This window comes from Heterodontus francisci, chromosome 29 (genome assembly GCF_036365525.1).
Source record: "Heterodontus francisci isolate sHetFra1 chromosome 29, sHetFra1.hap1, whole genome shotgun sequence".
NCBI classification, from domain to species: Eukaryota; Metazoa; Chordata; class Chondrichthyes; order Heterodontiformes; family Heterodontidae; genus Heterodontus; species Heterodontus francisci.
Genome location: NC_090399.1, coordinates 16,208,167 through 16,230,181, shown reverse-complemented (window position 1 = coordinate 16,230,181; position 22,015 = coordinate 16,208,167). Strand labels below are relative to the sequence as shown.

Sequence of the window (22,015 nt, the reverse complement as noted above, 5' to 3'; positions counted from 1 at the left end):
CCTCGCCACCTGCAGTGAGGGGCGTCCCTGGTGTTTTGGCAACTCCTCTGCCTGCCGGACCGTCCTGGAGTCGGCCGCCCGGACAGCTGAGGCGCTCTCCTCCTCCAGTAGGGGAGCGCCCTGACTGGAGGCAACCATGTTCCAGACTCGGAATAGATTAAGGTAAAAGACAGGCAACTCCCTCAGAGAGGCGCGGCTAACGGACTCCACCGGGAGCTGCGTGTCATCTTGAAGGCAGTGACACTGGCAGAAAAAATACGTCGCCAGCGCACACCATCTAGGAGGACGCTCGACGTACAGGTATCTCTGCAGGGTCCGAAGGCGGAGAGTCGCAGCCTGGGTGTGGACGCACACCAGCGACTGGCCGCCTCCTCAATCGAGAGACTCAGGACCGCGGCAGAGACCCAGTGTTTCCTCTTGCCCCAGAAGAAATCGACGCGTTTCTTCTGGATCTTGGTGGCAAATGCAGGGGGCAGGGCCAAAGTGACCAACCGGTACCACAACATGGAGGCCACCAGTTGGTTTATGACCAGGTGCTCGACCCCTGTAGGAAAGCACTCGGAGCAGTCCTGTCCAGCGCCCCAGCCGAGCGGTGACTTTCGCCTCCAACTCCTGCCAGTTTGCCAGCCAGGCTTCCTCAGCGGGGCTAAGGTGGACTCCCAGATAGAGGAGGTGCGTGGTGCACCACTCAAAAGGTGTCAACTCCTCCGGCAGGGAGTCCACCCGCCACTGACCAACCAGGAGTCCGGAACATTTCTCCCAATTGATCCTCGCGGAGGATGCGGCAGAAAAGGTCTGCTGGCAGTTGCGCATCCTCCGCAAGTCAACGGGATCTGTGACCGCGAGGAGCACGTCGTCGGCGTAAACCGAGAGGATGACCCACATGGCCGGCTCGCACAGAGCCAATCCCGTCAACCTCCTGCGAAGCAGGCACAGGAAGGGCTCCACGCAGATGGTGTACAATTGGCCGGACATGGGGCATCCCTGACGCACTCCTCTCCCAAAGCGAAGGGGCGCAGAGTCCCGAAAAGGTATTCGTGATCCACCCTGTCAAACGCCTTCTCCTGATTGAGGGAGAGAAAGTCAACTGACTGACCAGTCCTCTGGGAAAGATGGATTAGGTCCCGGACCAGGTGGATGTTGTCTTCGATGGACCGGCCCGGGACCGTGTCGGACTGGATCATGTGGGCCAGCACGGAGCCCAGGCTGGTAGACATAGCCCAGGCAAAGATCTTATAATCCGTGCTGAGGAGGGAGACCGGATGCCAGTTTTTAAGCAGGCGGAGATCGCCCCTCTTCGGCAGCAGGACGATGACCGCCCTGCGCCACGGGAGGGGCATCACCCCAGTCGCCAGGCTTTCCCCCAGGACCCGCGCGTAATCGTCCCCCAGGGTGTCCCAGAATGCCCTGAGGAACTCTATGGTCAACCCGTCCAGCCCCGGGAATTTGCCGCTCGAGAGCTGGTGGAGGGCGTCGGTCAGCTCCGCCAACGTGAGCGGAGCCTCCAATCCTTCGGCGCCCTCCGGGCTGACTTGCAGCAGGTCCTCCCACAAAACTCTGCGCGCGTCCTTGGTGGCTGGATCCGGACAGAACAACGCACTGTAATAAGTACGGACCAGGAGGCCCATTCCCTCAACGAGCTGCTTACAGAACCCCCGCCATTTTTCCAGCTAGTAGAAGGGTGAGGCGCGGTCCAAATCTTCCAGGATCTGGATCCGCGACCTCACGTACGCACCTCGGGACCCTATGAGCTGCAGGTCCCTCAGCGCGCCCTTCTCCTTATACGCCTGCCACAGGGCCGGGTCCGCGACGGCATGACCGAGGTGGAACTCGGTTGAGCACCTCCCTCTCGAGGCACCCAATCTCAGCTTCCCACCTCTTGGTCGACCCCTTCGCGTACTCCTGACAGAAGACGCGGATGTGAGTCTTGCCCACATCCCACCATAGCCTCAAGGAGGGGAAGCCCCCCTGCTTCCTTCTCCAGTCGGCCCAGAATCGACAGAACGAGTCCTGGATTCGCTCGTCCTCCAGCAGCCGGTTGTTAAAGTGCCAGTACACGGACCCTGCCCGCGTGCGGAGCGGAGTGAACTCTGCCCACACCAGGCGGTGGTCCGAGCACGGCACCAGCCGCGTGGAGGCTGCCGAGACGCGGGAGACGTACGCCTGCGAAAAATAGAGATGGTCGATTCGCGACCCTCCTCCTCCAGACCTCCACGTGAAGGCGCTGGAGTCGGGATGGAGATTCTGCCAGACATCCACCAAGTTAAGGGAGCTGATCAGTCCCCTCAACCTCTCCATCAACGCTTGGCCGCGCTGGGGACCGGAGCCATCCCCCACCTCGAGGGTGCAGTTAAAATCCCCCCTGAGGAGCTCAAGAGAGCGGACACTTCTTCAAAGAAGCGCGCTTGCAATGCGCCGGGCCTGGGCGCGTACACGTTCACAAAGTGGAACGGCACGCTCCCCAGGCGAACGGCGAGGTGGAGCAAGCGGCCCGGCACTAGCTCCTTGACCCCCAAGATCTCCGGCTGAAAAGTCGGGGCCAACAAGATAGCCACCCCACTAGAAATAGGGGTGAGGTGACTCATGTAGACCCCACCCTGCCACTCCAGGAGCCAGGTGGCTTCGTCTCCCGGAACGGTGTGGGTTTCCTGCAGAAAGCTCACCGCGTATCTCCCTTCCCTGAGGACTGAGAGATTGTGAAATCTGCGGTGACACCCCCTGCTGCCGTTGATGTTGAGGCTGGCTATGGTTATCTTCATGTCAATGGTACTTAAAACCCGTCACCAACACCTCACTGTGAGGAGGGAGTGGAAGTGCACCTGGCCTTCCACTCCCCCAGCAACCCATCGAGGAACACATTAAAACGGCGCCTCTCAACCAGTTTCACACTCGTGCACTTGCCCACTTTCTTGAGGGCGGCACGGACGGACTGAATGATCAGCGCCAGACTCGACCAACAGCCCAGGGCCAGCCGAACTTTATCGCGGCAACCCCTGCAAGCCGTGAGGAAATCCCAGCGTTCCGCCGTGGGGATGAGAGGAGACTTGGGAGGCACGAGGGACTCCACCACCTCACTGGCAATGGAATCAAGGTCATCCTCCGTGTCCCACACCGAGTCCCCATCCTCCTCCGGGTCGTCACCGCCAGCGGCCGACACACCCACCACACACGTCCCGGCCGCGGCAGCTGGTCCCACCTCAGTCACGATCCCAGCCCCAGGATCGATGGCGGAGGAGTCCTCTCTGGGTTCTACTGTAAAACTAGAGCCTGTGGGTGCCAGCGGTTCAGAAACCCCCTCCACCCCCGTCCCCAGGCCAATGAGTGGCCCAGGGGAGACGGAAGTTCCCGACTCTGGAAATCGAGCCAGAGCCGAGACCGGAGGTGGAGAGAGGAGGCCATCTCCCGCTCCGCCAGCACCCACAGGCCCAGCAGATGGGGCAACATTTTCGGTTATAACCGGGTCGGGTGTCTCTTGGTTGTGAGTGGATTCTGGCTGGGAGGGCCAACCCTTTGGGGCCTCGCCCTCCCCTCCACTCCACTCAGCGCACCCGACCCAATGGCAGTGGCAGAATGAGCAGCGTCCCCAAGCTCCCCCACCACAAGCAGGCCTCCCACCCCCTTCCATCCTGAGGGATAGGGAGCTCCTGCCCAGACTTTGCAGCCTTGATGTTGGTGGTGGCAGGGGGAACCTCCCGCAGATGGTGCAGGTGGGGGAGGAGGAGCTCATCAGGAATGAAGGGCGGGACGTTTGACAACATTATCCGCTGCGCAGTGGCCCCCAGAGGGTCCACTGGCAGGAAAGTCCCACCCACTGTGAGCCCCGTACTTAGGGCGAGGGACACCGCCTGCTCAGTCTTCAGGAAGAACACAGCCTTCCCATACATCTTTGAGGCTGCCACAATGGCCGAGGGGCCGACAACCTCAGCCATTGCCTTAACGCAAGCCTCAATAGTCATGGTAGGGTGGGTGTAACTCTTCACCCCATGCTCTGTTGTCAATATTCTAAATGGTGATGGGGCCACAGGAGCAGCTGCTGCAGCATTAGGAAGGCCCCGCCACCGAACAGGACTGTGAAGCCTTGGGGTAGAAGAGTCACACCCACCGTTGAGAGAAAAAAAAATAAAAAGATCAAAAATTGAAATCGAGAGAAAGGAATAACAAATAACGAATTATCCCAAAAAGCAAAAACTGGAGGGTATGGCTAGGGAGAGAGGTTGAACGAGAAGAGGGTCAGGAGGAATCAGTCTCTTTGCCAGTGTTAAATCAGGCAGTCCTTTTTCTGGTCTTCCAGTTGGTGGTGTTATGTCCAGCTATCCCAGGCTAGCTCGTTGGGGTGGGGAGGGAGCTCCTATTCAATGCTGTCCCTGTCCAAACAAGCAACCCCACCCAAGGTCTTCCGGTCTCTTCCTTTCACTCTCCCCACAACAATCAATGAAAGGGGTACAAAACCCAAACTCACAAGAGCTGTCAGTTCTTCTTGCCTCCTGCTTTCTTCTTACAAAACGACAGATGGAAATCCTTAGTTTCAGTCTCTCCCTGTTGCAGCAGTCACACAGCCTCCAACTTCCAGCTACCAGCCTCTGCACACAGCAACAGCCAGCTGCACCTCATTGATGCACTCAGCACCTCCAATTAGCCAGCAGCCAACCCAGTGCTGTACCTGTCCTGGAAGTGTTTGATGGGACAGTGTAGAGGGAGCTTTACTCTGTATCTAACCCCAGTGCTGTATCTGTCCTGGGAGTGTGTGATGGGACAGTGTAAAGGTAGTGTTAAAGATAATCTCAGTAGTCAATGTTGGAGCAACCGAGCACATTTTATAGGTTGAGAGTCCAGAGAAAAATCAACTTGTTGATTTTATTATCAGAAAGTACAAGAAAGTTATAGTCCATAAGACTGACAGGAGGATATTATTCAGGTACGCCTTTAAATCTAACCAATCCAGGCTAGCTCTTGGCACAGAATTACTGCAGCTGAGTTTATTTATACACATAAATGGACATTGCTAAATGAAGTGTGCTGAAACTATCAATTCGGAGATTGTCTTCTGATCACTGTGTCACATGCTGCAACACCAGCAGATAGCAACATTGCACCATGTACATTCCAGTCCCACTGGAATATGTTCTTCTGTAGAAGTTAGGACAATTTTGCACAATTATAAACTTCAGGCATTAACAGAATAATAGTGGTCTCTAAACTGGCTAAAGGTTCCATCATCGAGAAGTGGTCTCTGCTGTGCATAGTAATTGTGGGCATTCTAATAGATTTTCCAGTTAATCAGCCCTACATTTAGGCCGGAATTCTACGCTGGGCGGACAGGAACCGGACTCCGACGTAAATGTCGGTGACGGACCTGTTTCTGCCCAGCCTGGGGATCCGTCCCGAGGCGGGACTTCCAACCACTTGAGGAAGGAGGTCCCGCCTCAGTGAGCTGCCGGCCAATCAGCGGGCCGGCAGCTCTGTGACTCAGCAGCGCCACCGGGATTGGTGGCCACTGCTGGGACTGCAGCCCAGCCGACACCATGGATCCGCGAGAGTGGGTAAGTTTGGATTGCTTCACCGGGGGGGGGGGGGGGGGGGTCAGTCATGCCCTGGCGCTAGGGTGGTCATTTGCAGTGGGGGGGGGGAGGGGGGCGTCTTGGATCCCAGGGGGCACGGAAAGGCCGACAGCTATCGCTGGGCGGCCTTTCACTTTCCCAGCTCACCCGCTTGCCACAGGTAAAATACCCGTGGAGGCGGGCGAGGGCCCTAAGTGGCCATTTCCCCCACCACCACCACCACCACCCCCCCCCCCCCCCCCCCCCCATGCCTGACGTCCGTAAATTTGTCCGGAGGCAGAATCGGGGCGGGTAGACCTCCCAGAGCCTGCCGCTCAATTTTACGCCGCCCCCACGCCACCATCCAACCCGCTGGGGCGGCGTAAAATTCCGGCCTCAGTAGGGTAAGGATTAAAGTACTTGGCAGTGTATATGCTGTCTGCGGTTCCTGTTTATTCAGAGAGTAAGGATTAAAACAATGGTCTGCCTTTGTTGCCTGAAGTCTCTCTCTATTCAGCAGGGCAGGAATTAAAGCACTAGGCAGTGCCTTTGTTACCGCCAGCTCCTTGTTTATTCAGCCGGGTAAGGATCAAAGTACTCGGCCGCACTTATGTTTCTTGCAGCTCTGTTTATTCAGAAGGGCAAGGATTAAGGCACTAGGCAGTGTATGTGTGCCTGCACTTCCTATATTTTCAGCAGGATAAGGATTAAAGTACTGGTCTGTGTATTTGTTACTCGTCATTCATGATTTTCTTTCAGCAGGGCTAAGGCTAAACATGATGGCACTACACTATTGAGTTGAAAGATCAGGTTATCTGAAGTTCAGGATTTGTTTTTGTTCCTCTCAGGAGTGAATATTCCTCGATCCTTCCAGGAACTGAGCATGGCCAACGAGCAATGCCAATTGACAACTGTGCTGCCTAGTATTACTGCATTTCTGCCCCAGTGACTCATCCGCATATAGTGGGCTAACCGGCTAGGAAATTCCCAGGTACGTATCATTGGACTTAGCTGATCTGAGTTTGCAGGGGAAATTGGAGAGGAATTTTCTTCCCCTAATTTCCCTCAGGGTTTTTTTTAAAAAAACATGCATTCCCATCCCCCAAGACTACATGGCGAGTAGGGAACATAATGGTGAAGCATTAGGCAGCATAACTGCATGGGGGTAAGTTACGGACCAGCTGGTTTATTCCTGTCCAGCATTCCCGCATGGATAATCATCCTGAGTTTCAATAAACATCAGCGCCCCTTGAGCTAGGGAAGAAGGAAATCATCCAAGGTTCCCAGTGCTAACTGCCGCTCAGTAACTTTTAGGGAAGGTACGTGCGTGCTGGAGGGGGCTGGTCTATTATTTCCCCTCCGCCCCCTCAGTTAATCAGCCCACTAATATGCATTGCCTTGGCTCGCACAACCTCACGGCAACCTAAAATGCTTTACAGCCAATGAAATACCTTGGAAGTGAAGTGAAGTTGTAACGTAGGAAACAATGCAGGCAGTTTGCACACAGGGAGCACTGCCTGAGAAGGCAGACAGGGCCTCAGTTCAATGTTTCGTGCAAAAGAATGCTATCCATTCCCAGAACGGCAGGGTCACCATTTATTGCCCATGCCCCGAGACAGTGACGGTGAGCTGCCTTCTTGACAACTGCGTGGGCTTGCTCGGACAGATTAAGAGTCAACCACATTGCTGTGGGTCACGCGTAGGCCAGACCAGGTAAGGAGGGCAGATTTCCTCCCCTAAAGGGCATTAGTGAACCAGGTGGGTTTTTATGACAATCATAGGCACCATGACCGAGACCAGCTTGTTAATCCCAAATTTATTTAAATTCCCCCAGCTACTGTGGTGGGATTTGAACTCATGTCTCTGAATCATTAACACAAGCCTCTGGATTACTCGTCTAGCAACACAACCACTATGCCGCCGTTCCCAACCTCTGACAGTGCAGCACTGAGGGAGTGCTGCACTGGGAGTGTCAGCCTAGATTATATGCTCTTAACAGTCTATTAATGATAGAGACTTGGGTGTTGTACAGCGCGTCTGCGGCACATGGAAACAGACTTCGAGCACAAGCGCCCTTTGACAAGAGGTCAGGTTTGTGATAATACACTACTTACCTCCTAAAGCAGTTGGAAAATAGGGCAGAGCTTAATGAATATCTATTTGCAACTGTGATTGGAGGCAACGGGTATAGATGATGATTCCTGTGCCCTGGGTAGGCAAATGGATGGTTGTTGGAGGGCATCAGACCAGGGTGGATTACCGGAGATGCAAATATGGAGGGAAATTATTTTGAGTCATAGAGTCATTTACGGCCAAGAAGGAGGCCATTCGTTCCATCGTGCCCAGGCCAGCTCTTCATGGAGCTATGCAGCCAGTTCCACCCCCCTGGCTCGACCCCATAGCCTTGCAAGTCTACGATGGACCTTTGCTTGAGCATTTTTTTGGGAGTATTCAGGCATTGTCACTAAGATCGTTCTACAGGTAGTGCAGAGCCCACTGTCAACTGCACATGGTCTCTTGAGAGCAGGTCCCTCAGGGTGATCTATAGATGGGGCCGAGCCCATGGCAGGGCAGATTCCTGATGATACATGGAGGGGCCGGCTACTTCCGAGAACATAGGGGACGGCAGCATATTGGTAATGTTACTGCACTAGTAACCCAGAGACCCAGACTAGTGCTCCAGAGACACGAGTTCGAATCCCACCACGATTTTCCCCGGGGGAAATTTTAATTCAATTAATGTAATACATCTGCAATAAAATGCTAGTCTCGTTAACAACGATCATGAAACTACCGATTTGTCGTAAAAATCCGTCTGGTTCACTAATGCCCTTCACGGGAGGATATCAGCCGTTCTTACCTGGTCCGGCCTAGGCGCGACTCCAGACCCACGGCAATGTGGTTGACTCCTGAGTGCCCCCTGAAATGGCCGAGTGATCCACTTGGTTCAAGGGGTGGGCCATACATGCCGGCCTTGCCAGTGAGGCCCACATCCCAAGAACCAACCCAAAAAAACCCCCCCCAACTAAATTAGAACCCTCCAGTCTCAGAGGACATTTTATACAAAGCTGCACAAGGTACTGAATGAGACAGAGGGAGCAACACTTTCAGGCACACAAAGACAAGAGGACACAGGAATAAAAACAGAAAGGTGCTGGAAATACTCAGCAGGTCCGGCAGCATCTGCAGAAAGAGAGACAGAAACAGAGTTAACGCTTCAGGTCGATGACCCTTCATCAGAATTGAGCAAAGTTCGAAATATGGTTTTAAGTGGGTCAAGTGGGGGGGGAGGGTGCAGGGGTTGGGGGGGCGGGGGAAGAAAAGAACAAAAGGGAAGGTCTGTGATGGGGTGAAAGATGAGAGACATTAAGTGATAAAAGTTGGGAAAGAGCCAAAGGGAGCAATAGCAAGACAAGTAAGGAAACAAAAGATGTGTGCAGAGGAGGTGTGAATGGCAGAGTAATGAAAAGCTGCCTTTCGAAAGAAAAAAAAAACAAGAGAAAACAAGATTAAATTCGAAATATGCAAAGGAAAGGAAACAAAATGGAGGGCAGAGATTATGGTCATCGGATATGGTGAATGTTTTCTTTTTATTCATTCATGGAATGTGGGCGTCACAGGCCAGGCCAGCATTTATTGCCCATCCCTAATTGCCCTCGAGAAGGTGGTGGTGAGCTGCCTTCTTGAACCGCTGCAGTCCATGTGGGGTAGGTAGACCCACAGTGCTGTTAGGGAGTTCCAGGATTTTGACCCAGCGGCGATATATTTCAGCGAGCTGAAACCTGAACATCGGCTTTACTCTCTCCACAGATGCTGCCAGCCCCGCTGAGCATTTTCCAGCATTCTGTTTTTATTTCGGATTTCCAGCACCTGCAGTATTTTGCTTTTGCAAGACGACACAGGGTCAGGGCTGCAAAGGGAAAATTTCAGGACAGTTGTCGGGAACTTCGGAAGGATGGACGAGGGCAGCACGCAGCGGACTGCGCGGTAACAGAAAGACGGTAAACTGGGCATTCCAGAAAGAGGAGATCAAGTGGGTCAAGCGCCTTCTACACTGGAACTTAATTTATAATCCTACGTTCTCAGCACATTGTAAACACCCTCACTCACAGAGGCAGAGGGACACAGGGCACGGGTTTCGTAGCACTGAACATTACAGGTGTAAAATGAAGGCGGGCACAGTAACGCGGCCCAGCGATCTCACCTGTCTCCGTAGAGCAGCGGCTTGCTCAGGCACTGGGTACAGGCCTCGTGGAACCAGTGCTGACACCGACAGCACTGCAGCATCTTCAGATTCCACCTTCGGGGAGAAACAACATGTCTTTATTCACAAGACCTCAGGATGCCCCAAAGGTACAACAACATAATCAAACAGGCAAATGGAATGCTGGCTTTTATATCTAGAGGACTACAATACAAGGAGGTAGAGGTCAAGCTTCAGCGATAACAGAGTCCTGGTTAGACCACACCTGGAGTATCGTGAATGGCTCTGGGCACCACATCTCAGCGAGGATACACTGACCTTGGAGGGTGTGCGGGGTCGATTTACCAGAATGATACCTGGACTCCAAGGGTTAAAATACAATGGGGGGGATTAAACAAACGAGGATTGCAATCCCTGGAGTTTAGGTGGTTAAAAGGGTGATTTGATTTGACGATTTTGAAATATTAACGGGAACAGATAGGGTAGAAAGAGAGAATCTTTTTCCTCAGGTTGGGGAGTCGAGGACGAGCGGAAAATGCACAATTTTCAAAAATTAAACATTTTTTTTAAAAATTAAAGCCGGACCGTTCAGGAGTGAAATTAGGAAGTGCTTCTGCACGAACAGGTAATTGATGCTAGATCATTTGGCGAAGTTAGATCTGAGATCGATAGATTTTTGTTAATCTGAGGTATTGAGGGATATGGGGGAAAAGGCGGGTATGTGGAGCGCGGTCACAAATTAGCTGGGATCTCACTGAGTGGCGGACCCAGCCTCGTGGGACGAAATGGCCTCCTCCTGCTCCCTTGCTCATTACGTCCCTCTCTTCCCGAACGGGGAGAATCCCTTCCTCCGGTGACAGATCTAAAGCCTCCAAGTCCAGTCAGTGAGCCAGACTGCCTGATCCATTGGCCCTTGAAATACTGGGCTACGATCTTCCAACTCCAGGCCCGTCATCCTGGAGCCAACCCAGCCCCAGAGAACTTTACAAGCCCCGGACTCAACATTTGAGTTCAGCAACTCGATTCAGCAAATGGCTCCCATTTTCTCAAGGCCCATTTTTTTTTTGTTTATTAACTTGTCCCATTACCATCCCCTGTTGCCTTGCACCTTTAGTCATGAAGCACCCCTTGCCCTCCACCCTAACCCTTTTTGTTCTTTTCTCCCCCCCACCCCCTCTCTCCCGTTATCCCTTCCTCTATACTTGCTCAAAACCCGTTACATCAGTAACATTTTCCGGTTCGAATGAAAGGCCATTGACTTCAAACGTTAACTGGGTTTCTCTCTCCGCAGCTGCCTCCTGACCCGCTACTTCCAACAGTCTGTTTTTATCCCTTGTTTATAGCTCCTCCGTGGAGTGAGATGTCACCAGTCAGTCACTGGCGGTGATGCACCTCTAACGAAATGCAGAATTCCTCAATAAAAATTTACAGAGGGTTATTTTGTTAGATTCGCTAACTGTACATCTGAGACAAACGCCAGGATATCAAAACAAACAACAACAAAAATCAGCCGGGATTCATGCTGCTAATTAGCGCAGAATCACAGAATCACACAGCACAAAAGGAGGCCATTCAGCCCATCGTGGCTGTGCCGGCTCTCTGAAAGATCTATCCAATTAGTTCTGCTCCCCTGCTCTTTCTTCATAGCCCTGCAAATTCTTCCTCTTCACCAATTCCCTTTTGAAAGTTACTGTTGAATCTGCTTCCAATGTCTTTTCAGGCAGCGCGTTCCAGATCACAACAGCTTACTTTGTAAAAAAAAAATAATAATAATTTGCCCACACTCCCCATCCCCACCCAGTCACATAGCCGGCTCACCCTTACAATCTAGACTTAACGTGTGAGGAATGAGATAACTGAATGCGTTTGGGGAACTGCACTCGCAACAAGAGTCAGGGCCTTCAGTAGAATCAAGGGAGAATGAGGAGTTGGGGGGGTGGGGAGAGCTGGAGCGGAGGTCGATCAGCCATGATCTCACTGAAAGGCGGAGCAGGCTCGAGGGGCCTTGTGGCCTCCTCCCCTTCCCATTTCTTACGGCAGGGAGAGAGAAAAGACAGAAGGAACCGTCACATCTCAGGCTTAAATGCATCACACTTGAAATCACAGCTTTAACTTTAACAAAGATTTAACAAGTGTTTTATTAAAGTCTTCTGTCGTGTTCTGTTACCATTGCAGCAAAGTCGATCTGACCTTACAACAACCCCCAGGTCAGGTGTTTTCCCCAAAACACAAAGCTACTTTCAGTTTCCCTTCCAAGTCCCATATATTCTGTAATACTGAAGCCCTCACGGGCAATCATGACAGAATCAAGCAGGCTTTGAGGCAGGTAAGGTTGATGAAATACTTACTCTCCAGGGCCTCCGCAGTAACAGTAACATTGCTGCTGATTGGAGAGATGCTGGGAATCCCATTCTAGTGACTTGAGCTGGTAGGGCAGCACCCGTTTCATGGCCTGCATGGCTTTGGCATATGGTCCCTTCTTTAAGGCCCCGCCTTTCTGACGGAAACATTAAGCACACGCACACACAGGTTTATAACTTAAGCACACACGGAATACTAGAGATTTCACACGCAGCTCTCCAACAGTCAAACGGCTTCGTTCCAATTCAATCTCACTCAGACCCCAGCAGATGCAAATCAGTCCCAAAAGGCAGAAATCCCAATGAATTCAATCCCCATCCATTCATTCCCATTCACAGAAGAAAGCCCCTCCCATGCTCTTCCAATAATAGGAATCCCAATGGACTAAATCTCCTGCAATCCCATTACTGGGAATTAATTAATTAAAGCCCCTAAACATTCTCCCCACCACTAGTGGTCTCTTCCCGTTCACTCCTGTTTCGAAGATTCTCAATGGACTCATCCCTCTTCCTGCTCACTCCCATTAACAAGAATTCCCATGGACTAAAACCTCTTCCCATTCAAAGTCCTTCCCATTTACTCCCAACAAAAACCAAAAAAAAAAAACCATTGGACCCAAACCTGGGAAGGAATGAGAATTGGTGATATGTTGTCCTTCTATCTTTACTGTGCCTTGCCCACATATCAGGATTATAAACGTACAAGACACAAAACTTCCCCCGGTGACTCAATTCTTAATGACACCAAATAAAGTCCAAGTAAGCTGTGGAAATCTTGACGGTTAGTGAACGAGGGGCACCAAGACTGTGCTACACCAAGCTCTGTTCATCAGGTTAGAGAGTGGGATTATCAAAACAATTCCACCGAGGCTCTAAGTCTCGGCACCTGTAGAATGGCCCCCACCCCCCCCCCCACTAGAAATTGCGTAGAAGTGTCTATCAGGCAAGGATAGGTTTCGGCTCTGCTGTGATCTCCACAATGTTAGACAGCCTATCAGCACATCATGTGCTCGTGCACAAAGAAGGGTCCTGTGTGCCAGGGTACCGGGGGGAACCTGTATCTCTGTCTCAGGCAGTTTGGTCAGGAGTAGAGGGCAGAAAAAAAATGTGAAAGGCAGATTACAATCGCTGCCACATCCTGGTTCACTTGTGAGGTTGGCACAGACCCTGGGGTATGGCATCCAACCGTCAGCCAATTATAGGATAGCAGGTCATATCTAAAGGCACCGCTGTCTGACCCATCGAAGGGGCTTTCACTACAAGCGTAGGAGAGAAGAAACGTACCAACACCCCAATGCGTTAACCTCCATTTGCCAACGCAAAAGGTTCCCAGCCCCTTGTCCCCCTCCGACACTGGTGTCACCGAAACCAACCGACACACACTGATCTTACCTTGGTGGCTACGGCAAAGACACACGAACGGCAAATCCACGAAGTCGGGACTCCTATGTCAGCCTCGATCTTGGGCGCATGGCACTTCTGATGGTACCCTAACAGCATGAAGACAAAGTCGTTCACATCACGCCGAAGTATTCGATGCCAGCTGTGGCTCAGCAGGTAGCCCTCTCCCCTCAGAATCAGAAGGTTGTGAGTTCAAGTCCAACTCCAGAGATTAAGTTCGAGGCTGACATTCCAGTGTCAGACTAAGGGAGCTCTGCAGTGTCAGAGATGCCATCTGATGGACAATATATTAAACTCTCCATTTGGGCATTAAAAAGATCCCATGCCACCACTGTGAAGTAGAGCAGGGGAGTTCTCCCCAGTGTCCTGGCCAATATTTAACCCTCAACCAACATCACTAAAATGATGAACTGCTCATTGCTGTTGTGGAATCTTGCTGTGTACAAGTTGGCTGCCGCCTTTCCCTGTATTATAACAGTGACTACACTTCAAAATATCATTGGCTATAAAACGCCTTGGGACTTTTTAAGATTGTACAAGGAATAATAGAAATGCTAATTCTTTACTTAGCGAACAAGAGTCAACACTGTGACTCCTTAAACTATAAAGGCCAAGATCATAAAAGCCTGTGGAGGGGAGGAGCTGGGCAGTATAATGGCACTTCTTTAGACACTAGCTTTAACCTCTGGGACCTCTAGGTTCAGGTTTAGCCTTGACTGATGGGCTACCAGGCTCCCCAATCTACTGATTGCAAGGATCCAAGCGCCAACAGGCAAGAGGGTAGTCTTCGGAGGCCATCACTGAGGCAGAGTCAAGGTAGCTTAGCTTTTGGATCTGGCTGTGCCCCTATTTTAATCTAACCCGCCCAACACAGCACAAGGTCAGGGCTAACAGGCCTCTGACCTGAACCTGCCCCTCCTCCCCTCGCTTGGGTTAAAATTGGGGCTCCAATCTCAGAGACCTAAAATATCCCATTCACCTGCGCTAATGTCCTCACCTCGAAAAGCACAAGAAAGGGGAACACGAGGCCAAAAAAAACCCATCTGTACAGCTGATATTGCTCCCATATCTAGGGCGGGGCCTTTCAGCCAGCTCCTCCCCACCTCGGACAGGATAGAAGAAAAAGTTTCTTGCCTGATGTGTAGCTTCTTCTTGCACTTCTGGTTCAACTCTGACCTCTCTAAGCGATAAACACACTGTCTTGTACTCTCGCCCACCCCCCCCCCCCCCCCTGCATCAATGCGTCGGAATCAAAGCTCACCGGATCAGGCTCTGAACTGCTTCCCTTCCACAAGGCGTCAAAACCCCTGCAACGTATTACCTCCCTAGGTCTTCCTCGTCTCTTGCAATCTTCGGGCTTTTCAAGGTCAAACTCTGCCTCGTCATTACTTTTAAACTTGCCTTGCCTCTTCTCCTACTTCCAAACGTTGAGCCAAAACAATGACTGAGCCGAGATGATCTAGAAATTACCCTGGGCGGTATCAGCAGGCCAACACTCAACATTCCTCTCATTCAACATCGCTCCGGCTACCAATTCAATGCAGCTGTAACCCTGGAAATGCCTGGATGCCTTTGTTGAAATCGGAGAGGAGAGTGTCACGAGTATCATGACCCAAGTCTTGAGCCCAAAAATCCAAGCGGACACTCCCAGCGCAGTGCTGAGGGAACGCTGCACTGTCGGAGGTGCCGACTTTCGGATGAGTCGTTAAATCGAGGCCCCTGTCGGCCCGGCCAGGTGGACATAAATGACCCCGCGGCAGTATTTCAAGGAACAGCAGGGGAGTTATTCCCGGTGTCCCGGCCAATATTTATCCCTCAATCAACATCGCAAAAAACAGATGATCTGGTCATTGTCACATTGGTGTTTCTGGGAATTTGCTGTGGGCAAATTAGCTGCAGTGTTTCCTGCATGGCAACAGTGACTAAACTTCACAAGGTACTTCAGAGGCTGTAAAGTGCTTTAAGACACCGGCTGGTCATGAAAAATACTATCTAAATGCAAGTCTTTCTTTTCTTTTGCCTGCCTATGAATACTGCCAACAAGAACTTCCATGTTAAATTCCCTGCATTTTCTGAAGGAAAAGAAAAATCTTTTGAAGTTGGAGACAAACACTACACAAAAACATAATTGCCAAATGAACGTGCATTGGACCTCCTATCCAATCTGATAATGGCTGCTCCCACAAACTAAAGAATGACATGGGACAGACGCATCATCAGCACCAAGTTAGTTAAAGTGAGTTAAACTCATTAACCAGATTTGCGGTTGCACCAATTTGAGTTTTCCTATTTTTTTTTTTTAAAGGGAGCACCTATGATCATTATATTAAAAATTCACAATGATTGGTCAGTTCACTTCAGCAATAACGTTGTCCTAAGAGACACCACTCGTGAAGGTAGGTGAACATACTCTGTCGTTGATGGGGATCTTTTCATAAATTCATGGTAAAGATGGTACCTGTGGGAACGACAGCCAGTAACCAATCCTCTGTTATTAGAATGGCTATAAGGCTTTGTGGTTGAATAAGGCCTGCATAGAATGAACTCCCAACACTTTCGTTAGTTGCTTTCAAAAGGGAATTGGATAAATATTTGAAGGAGAAAAATTGCAGGGATATGGGGAAAGTGGAGATAACTGGGTTGCTCTTTCAAAGGGCTGGCACAGATCCGATGGGCCAAATGGTTTCCTTCTGTGCTGTACCAATCTATGATGGTATCAGAACCCGCTGCTAGCCAACAAAGGAAAGGCTTCATTAAGCAACATTCACGCCACACAAGTGCCGGGCATTGACCATCGCCAACAAGAGAGAATCTAACCATCTCCCCTTGACATTCACTGGCATTACCATTACTGAATCCTCCATTATCAACATCCTGGGGGTTACCATTGACCAGAAACTGAACTGGAGTAGCCACATAAATGCTGTGGCTACAAGAGCAGGTCAGAGGTTAGGAATTCTGCAGAGAGTAACTCACCTCCTGACTCCCCAAAGCCTGTCCACCATCTACAAGGCACAAGTCAGGAGTGTGATGGAATACTCTCCACTTGCCTGGATTGGTGCAGCTCCAACAACACTCAGGAAGCTCGACACCATCCAGGACAAAGCAGCCCGCTTGACTGGCACCCTATCCACCACCTTCAACATTCACTCCCTTCACCACTGACACACAGTGGCATCAGTGTGTACCATCTACAAGATGCACTGCAGTAACTCACCAAGGCTCCCTCGACAGCATTTATTGCCCATCCCTAATTGCCCTCAAGAAGGTGGTGGTGAGCTGCCTTCTTGAACCGCTGCAGTCTTTGGGGTAGGAACACCCACAATGCTGTTAGGAAAGGAGTTCCAGGATTTTGACCTTGCAAACCCATGACATCTACCACCTCGAAGGACAAGAGCAGCAGATGCATGGGAACATATCCACCTGCAAGTTCCCCTCCAAGTCACACACCATCCTGCCTTGGAACTATATCGCTGTTCCTTCACTGTCGCTGGGTCAAAATCCTGGAACTCCCTTCCTAACAGCACTGTGGGTGTACCTACCCCAAATGGACTGCAGCGGTTCAAGAAGGCAGCTCACCACCACCTTCTCACAGGCAATTAGGGCTGAGTAATAAATGCTGGCCTAGCCAGCGACGCCCACATCCCATGAATGAATTTTTTTTTTAAATTCAATCGGTGGGGTCTGGCTGTAGACAGGAAAGGGGGAACAAGCTCGATGAACCCTACTCCTGATAATTTCCCTGTCCCCCCTTTATTGCGTTCTCCACGAGGCCCACCTCTCACTCGGCTTGCTGACGGCGAACAGTTCCTTCTGCACAGCAAGGGTCCACAAACAGAAATGAGTCTGGAGGCCAGTTGACTGGTTTGTAGTTGTCCAAGTCAAGAAGGGGAAACGTGAGCTTCTTCGAACACTGGCACGGGACTCTTAACGTACGCCTGAGCAGACAGGCGAGGCCTCGGCTTAACACATCACGCCAGAGAGCACAAGGGAGCGAAAATCATAAATGGCTGGCTGCACTGTAAGGTCAGCCTGGATGCTGCGCTCCAGTAGTGGAGTGAGGCCGGACAGCTACCATGTGAGCCAAAATGGCACTCGTCATTCATAATAGCAAGCTTATTTCTCAATGATTTAAACTCAGTTTTCATCCATTCTCATTGGGAGTTTTCTGTGCATAACAGTGAGAGCGTGCGGGCAGCAGAGCAAGTGAGGAGACAACGTGAAAGGCATTGGGTGGTGGGAATACAGAAGAGATCAGATAGTGAAAAGACACAAAAAACAGAAATGAACAGCAAAAAGAGAAAGCCAGCTGACAAGCTAAAGTCTGAAAAGTAAACTAAAGAAAAGAGAGAGAGGGAAAGACAAACTGACCAAAGCACGAGACAGACTGTAAACAATTCTGAGCTTTCGAGTTAGAAGCAATGCTACAGCAGCTCAATAACAATCGATTAGTCTGAAGGGAGCCCTGGGCAGCTGCCCCTACCTTGCTTGCACTTTGTACAGTTCACAATCTGGTTGCCATGGCTGAGGGTGGCATCTTTGCAGAGGCAGCAGATGTGCTTGGTCCCCGGGAGGGCGGCTGGAACCAAACAGAGAGCGATTTTAAATCACGGTGCGTCACAGCGGACCAGACAGCGAGGTCAGCAGGTAAACAGGAAGCTTCAGTCCGGGCACTGCAGTTACCTTCAAAGCAATCAGTGGAGATGGTGGTGTAGTGGCAATGTGACCGGACGAGTAATCCAGATGCACCAACTAATATTCTGAGGACGTAAGTTCAAATCCCACCACGGCAGCTGATGGAATTTAAACTCAATTAATTAATAAATCGATAATAAAAAGCTAGTCTCGGTATTGGTGATCATGAAACTACCGGATTGGCGTTAAAAACTCATCTGGTTCACTGACGCCCTTTAGGGAAGGAAATCTGCTGTCCTTACCCGGTCTGGCCGACATGTGACTCCAGACCCGCAGCCACATAGCTGACTCTTCAACTGCCCTCTGAAATGGCCACGCAAGCCACTCAGTTGTGCCAAACCGCTACAGAAATGTTGGACTGCAGCAATTCAAGAAGGCAGCTCAACACTCACATCCTCGTGAAAGAGGAGGTAGCTCAGACACTGGATGGGCTAAAAATTGATAAAGACGAGATATTAGAGAGACTGGCTGTACGTAAAGCTGGTAAGTCACTAGGACTGGATCAGATGCATCTGCAGATACTGAGGGAAGTAAGGGTGGAAATTGCAGAGGCACAGGCCATAATATTCTGCAATCCTCCTGAGTTACAGGGATGGTGCCAGAGGAGTGGAGCATTGCAAATGTTACACCCTCATTGAAAAAAGGGTATAATGATAAGCCCAGCAACTACAGACCAGTCATTTTAACCTCGGTGGTGGGAAAGCTTTCAGAAATCGTAAGCCAGGACACAATTCACAGTCACTTGGACAATTGTGGATTAACTAGGGAACGCCAGCACGGATTTGTTAAGGGCAAATCGTCTTTAACTAACTTGATTGAATTTTTTGATGAGGTAACAGGGAGGGCTGATGAGAGCAATGTGGGAGATGTAGTCTATATGGATTTCCAAAAGCCGTTTGATGAAGTGTCACATAACAGGCTCGTCAGCAAAGTTAAAGCCCATGGAATAAAAGGGACAGTAGCATGGATACGAAGTTGGCCGAGTGACAGGAAGCAGAGATAGTGGAGGAGAACGGTTGTTTTTTCTGGACCGGGGGAAGGTAATAGAGTGGGGTTCACCAGGGTCAGTACTCAGCCCACTGCTTTTCTTGATCTATATTAACAACCTGGACTTGGGTGTCGAGGGCACAATTTCAATATTTGAAGATGACACAAAACTTGGCATTATCGAGAACTGTTGGGCAGATGGTGATGAACCTCAAGAGACAGGCTGGTGGAACAGGTGGACACGTGAGAGATGAAATTTAATGCAGAGAAGCGTGAAGGGATACATTTTGGTAGGAAGAACGAGGAGAGGCAATATAAAGGATACAATTCTAAAGGGGATACAGGAACAGAGGGACCTGGGGGTAAATGTGCACAAATCGTTGAAGGTGGCGGGGCAGGTTGAGAAAGGCATACGGGATCCTGAGCTTTATAAATGGAACCAGAGAGCACAGTGGCGCAGTGGTTAGCACCGCAGCCTCACAGCTCCAGGGACCCAGGTTCGATTCTGGGTACTGCCTGTGCGGAGTTTGCAAGTTCTCCCTGTGACCGCTCGGGCTTTCGCCGGGTGCTCCGGTTTCCTCCCACAGCCAAAGACTTGCAGGTGATAGGTAAGGTGGCTGTTGTAAATTGCCCCTAGTGTAGGTAGGGAATATGGGATTACTGTCGGGTTAGTATAAATGGGTGGTTGTTGGTCGGCACAGACTCGGTGGGCCGAAGGGCCTGTTTCAGTGCTGTATCTCTTAAAATAAAAAAAAAATAAAATTTAAAAAAAGCAAGGAAGTTATGATGAACTTTTATAAAACACTGGTTTGGCCTCAACTGGAGTATTGTGTCCAATTCTGAGCACTGTGCTTCAGCAAATATGTTAAGGCCTTAGAGAGAAGAGTGCGGAAAAGGAATTGTTCCGGTGATGGGGAACTTCAGTTACGTGGACAGATTGGAGAAGATAGGGCTGTTCTCCTTAAAGAGAAGGTTGAGAGGGGATTTGATAAAGGTGTTCAAAATTGTGAGGGATCTGGACAGAGTAAATAGGGGAGAAACTGTTCCCAGTGGCAGAAGGGTGGAGAACCGGTGGACAACAATTTAAGGTGATTGTCACAAGACCCAACAGCAACATGAGGAACATCTGATTTTACGCAGCGAGTGGTTAGGATCTGGAATTCATTGCCTGAGAACGCAGGTTCAATCGAGGCTTTCAAAACAGAACTGGATAATTACCTGAACTGAAAAAAATTTGCAGGGCTATAGGGAAAAGCTGGGGGGGGGGGAATGAGACTTGCCGAGTTGCTTTTGCAGACAGCCAGCATGGACGAGACAAGTCAAGTAGCCTCCTTCTGTGCTGTAACCATTCTATAATTCTATAACAGACAGCGTTACAACGGAGAGTGACACAGCGTGGGTGGGGGTATAACCATGTTAGAGTGAGGTCATCACACGGAAGGACACCACATTCCCAAAGACTCGGTGCTGGACATCCTGGAGAGCTGTATGTTGAGCATCTTGGGGAGTTAAGGGCTAATAAATTGAACTTCCTTGGAGGAACAGACGTTCCAATATAAAGCAGATGGCTGCCGTGTCACAGGAGGAAAGCTTGGCCAGACTTTTAGCGTCTTGAGTGTTATATACAAGAAATGCCTGTGCAAGAGAACACGCGACATCAGCCAAGAGTGGTTAAGGTGTAACTTTTACTGGCTGAGATATTTAAAGGGATCCATTAACTATAATGTAGAAAGACAACAGTTAACAAAGCCTAATCCTCAGAGGATTCCCGAAAAGTCCAGTCAGGAAGACTTGTTTGAGGGAAGTAGCTTCAGAGTAAATAACTAGAATTGTTTACATGAATGGATTGTTTCCAGAATTCAGGAACAGATACGTCTTGAGTCTGTATCTGTAACATGTACCTTTGCTGCAGGCAAAACATGATGTATAAAAGGAGCATCAATTTCAATAGTTTTTCAGAGCACTTACAAGGCAGACGACAAGTCAAAATCTGTGTCTGGTTAGGCCGATCACATACACTCGATATCAATAAAGTCTGTTCTGTGTGCTTCATCATCAAGTGTCTCGTGCTTACTCGAAAGGTGAACCAGAGGAGGAAGGAGACTGACTAACAGCTGAATGTTAACACCCAGATACTCACGGGGATAAATGTCTTTCAACAACACCCAGAACTCAGAGTTGTCCTCAAACTGAACGAGGCAGGTCTGCTTCCACCGGTCAATCTGAAAGTTGAGGAAGCAGAAGGGAAGAGTAAGAGTAAGGCCGTGAGTTGGAATCCAACAAGTCCAAACAGCTGACGCGTGGGTTATCCCACAGAACCCTCTTAAAGCTTCACTTTCAACACGAGTAGAAATCAGGTAGAAGATAGACATGGACAAAGAAAGGCACTTGGTACCTGCCTCGCACACTCACTCCCTCCCCTCCATCCTTCTAATCCATCCCTTCTTCCCCCTCCATCCATTCCACCTTCCTGCCCCTCCAGGAAGCAATTCCAAACACCCATCATGGCATCCAGACATTTTTGCTCTTCTGCTCACAGTCCAATCCACATCTTGATCACTCTTCCAGCCCACATCAGTGGTTGGCAAACTATTGGAAAAAAAATTCTGAGGGACAGGATTAATCTCCACTTGGAGAGGCAAGATTTAATCAGGGATAGTCAGCATGGCTTTGTCAGGGGGAGATCGTGTCTAACAAACCTGATTGCATTTTTCGAGGAGGTAACTAGGTGTGTAGATGAGGGCAAAGCAGTTGATGTAGTCTACATGGACTTCAGTAAGGCTTTTGATAAGGTCCTGCATGGGAGATTGGTTAAGAAGGTAAGAGCCCGT

The 22,015-nt window shown here is 50.2% G+C and overlaps 1 protein-coding gene across 3 annotated transcripts in view; it reads right to left on the bottom strand.

Annotated features, from left to right (window-relative positions):
- The window catches only part of LOC137346163 (PHD finger protein 1-like), an 85,406-nt gene that overhangs the window by 37,098 nt on the left and 26,293 nt on the right, over positions 1-22,015 (bottom strand). For 2 of the 3 annotated variants that reach the window (XM_068009514.1, XM_068009513.1), the window contains 5 exons: positions 21,325-21,406; positions 17,986-18,081; positions 13,494-13,591; positions 12,090-12,238; positions 9,742-9,837 (listed from right to left, as the gene is read on the bottom strand). In XM_068009514.1, coding sequence (XP_067865615.1) covers positions 9,742-9,837; positions 12,090-12,238; positions 13,494-13,591; positions 17,986-18,081; positions 21,325-21,406 — 521 coding nt within the window. The remainder of the gene's footprint in view (positions 1-9,741; positions 9,838-12,089; positions 12,239-13,493; positions 13,592-17,985; positions 18,082-21,324; positions 21,407-22,015) is intronic. The other variant, XM_068009515.1, reaches the window with a different exon arrangement.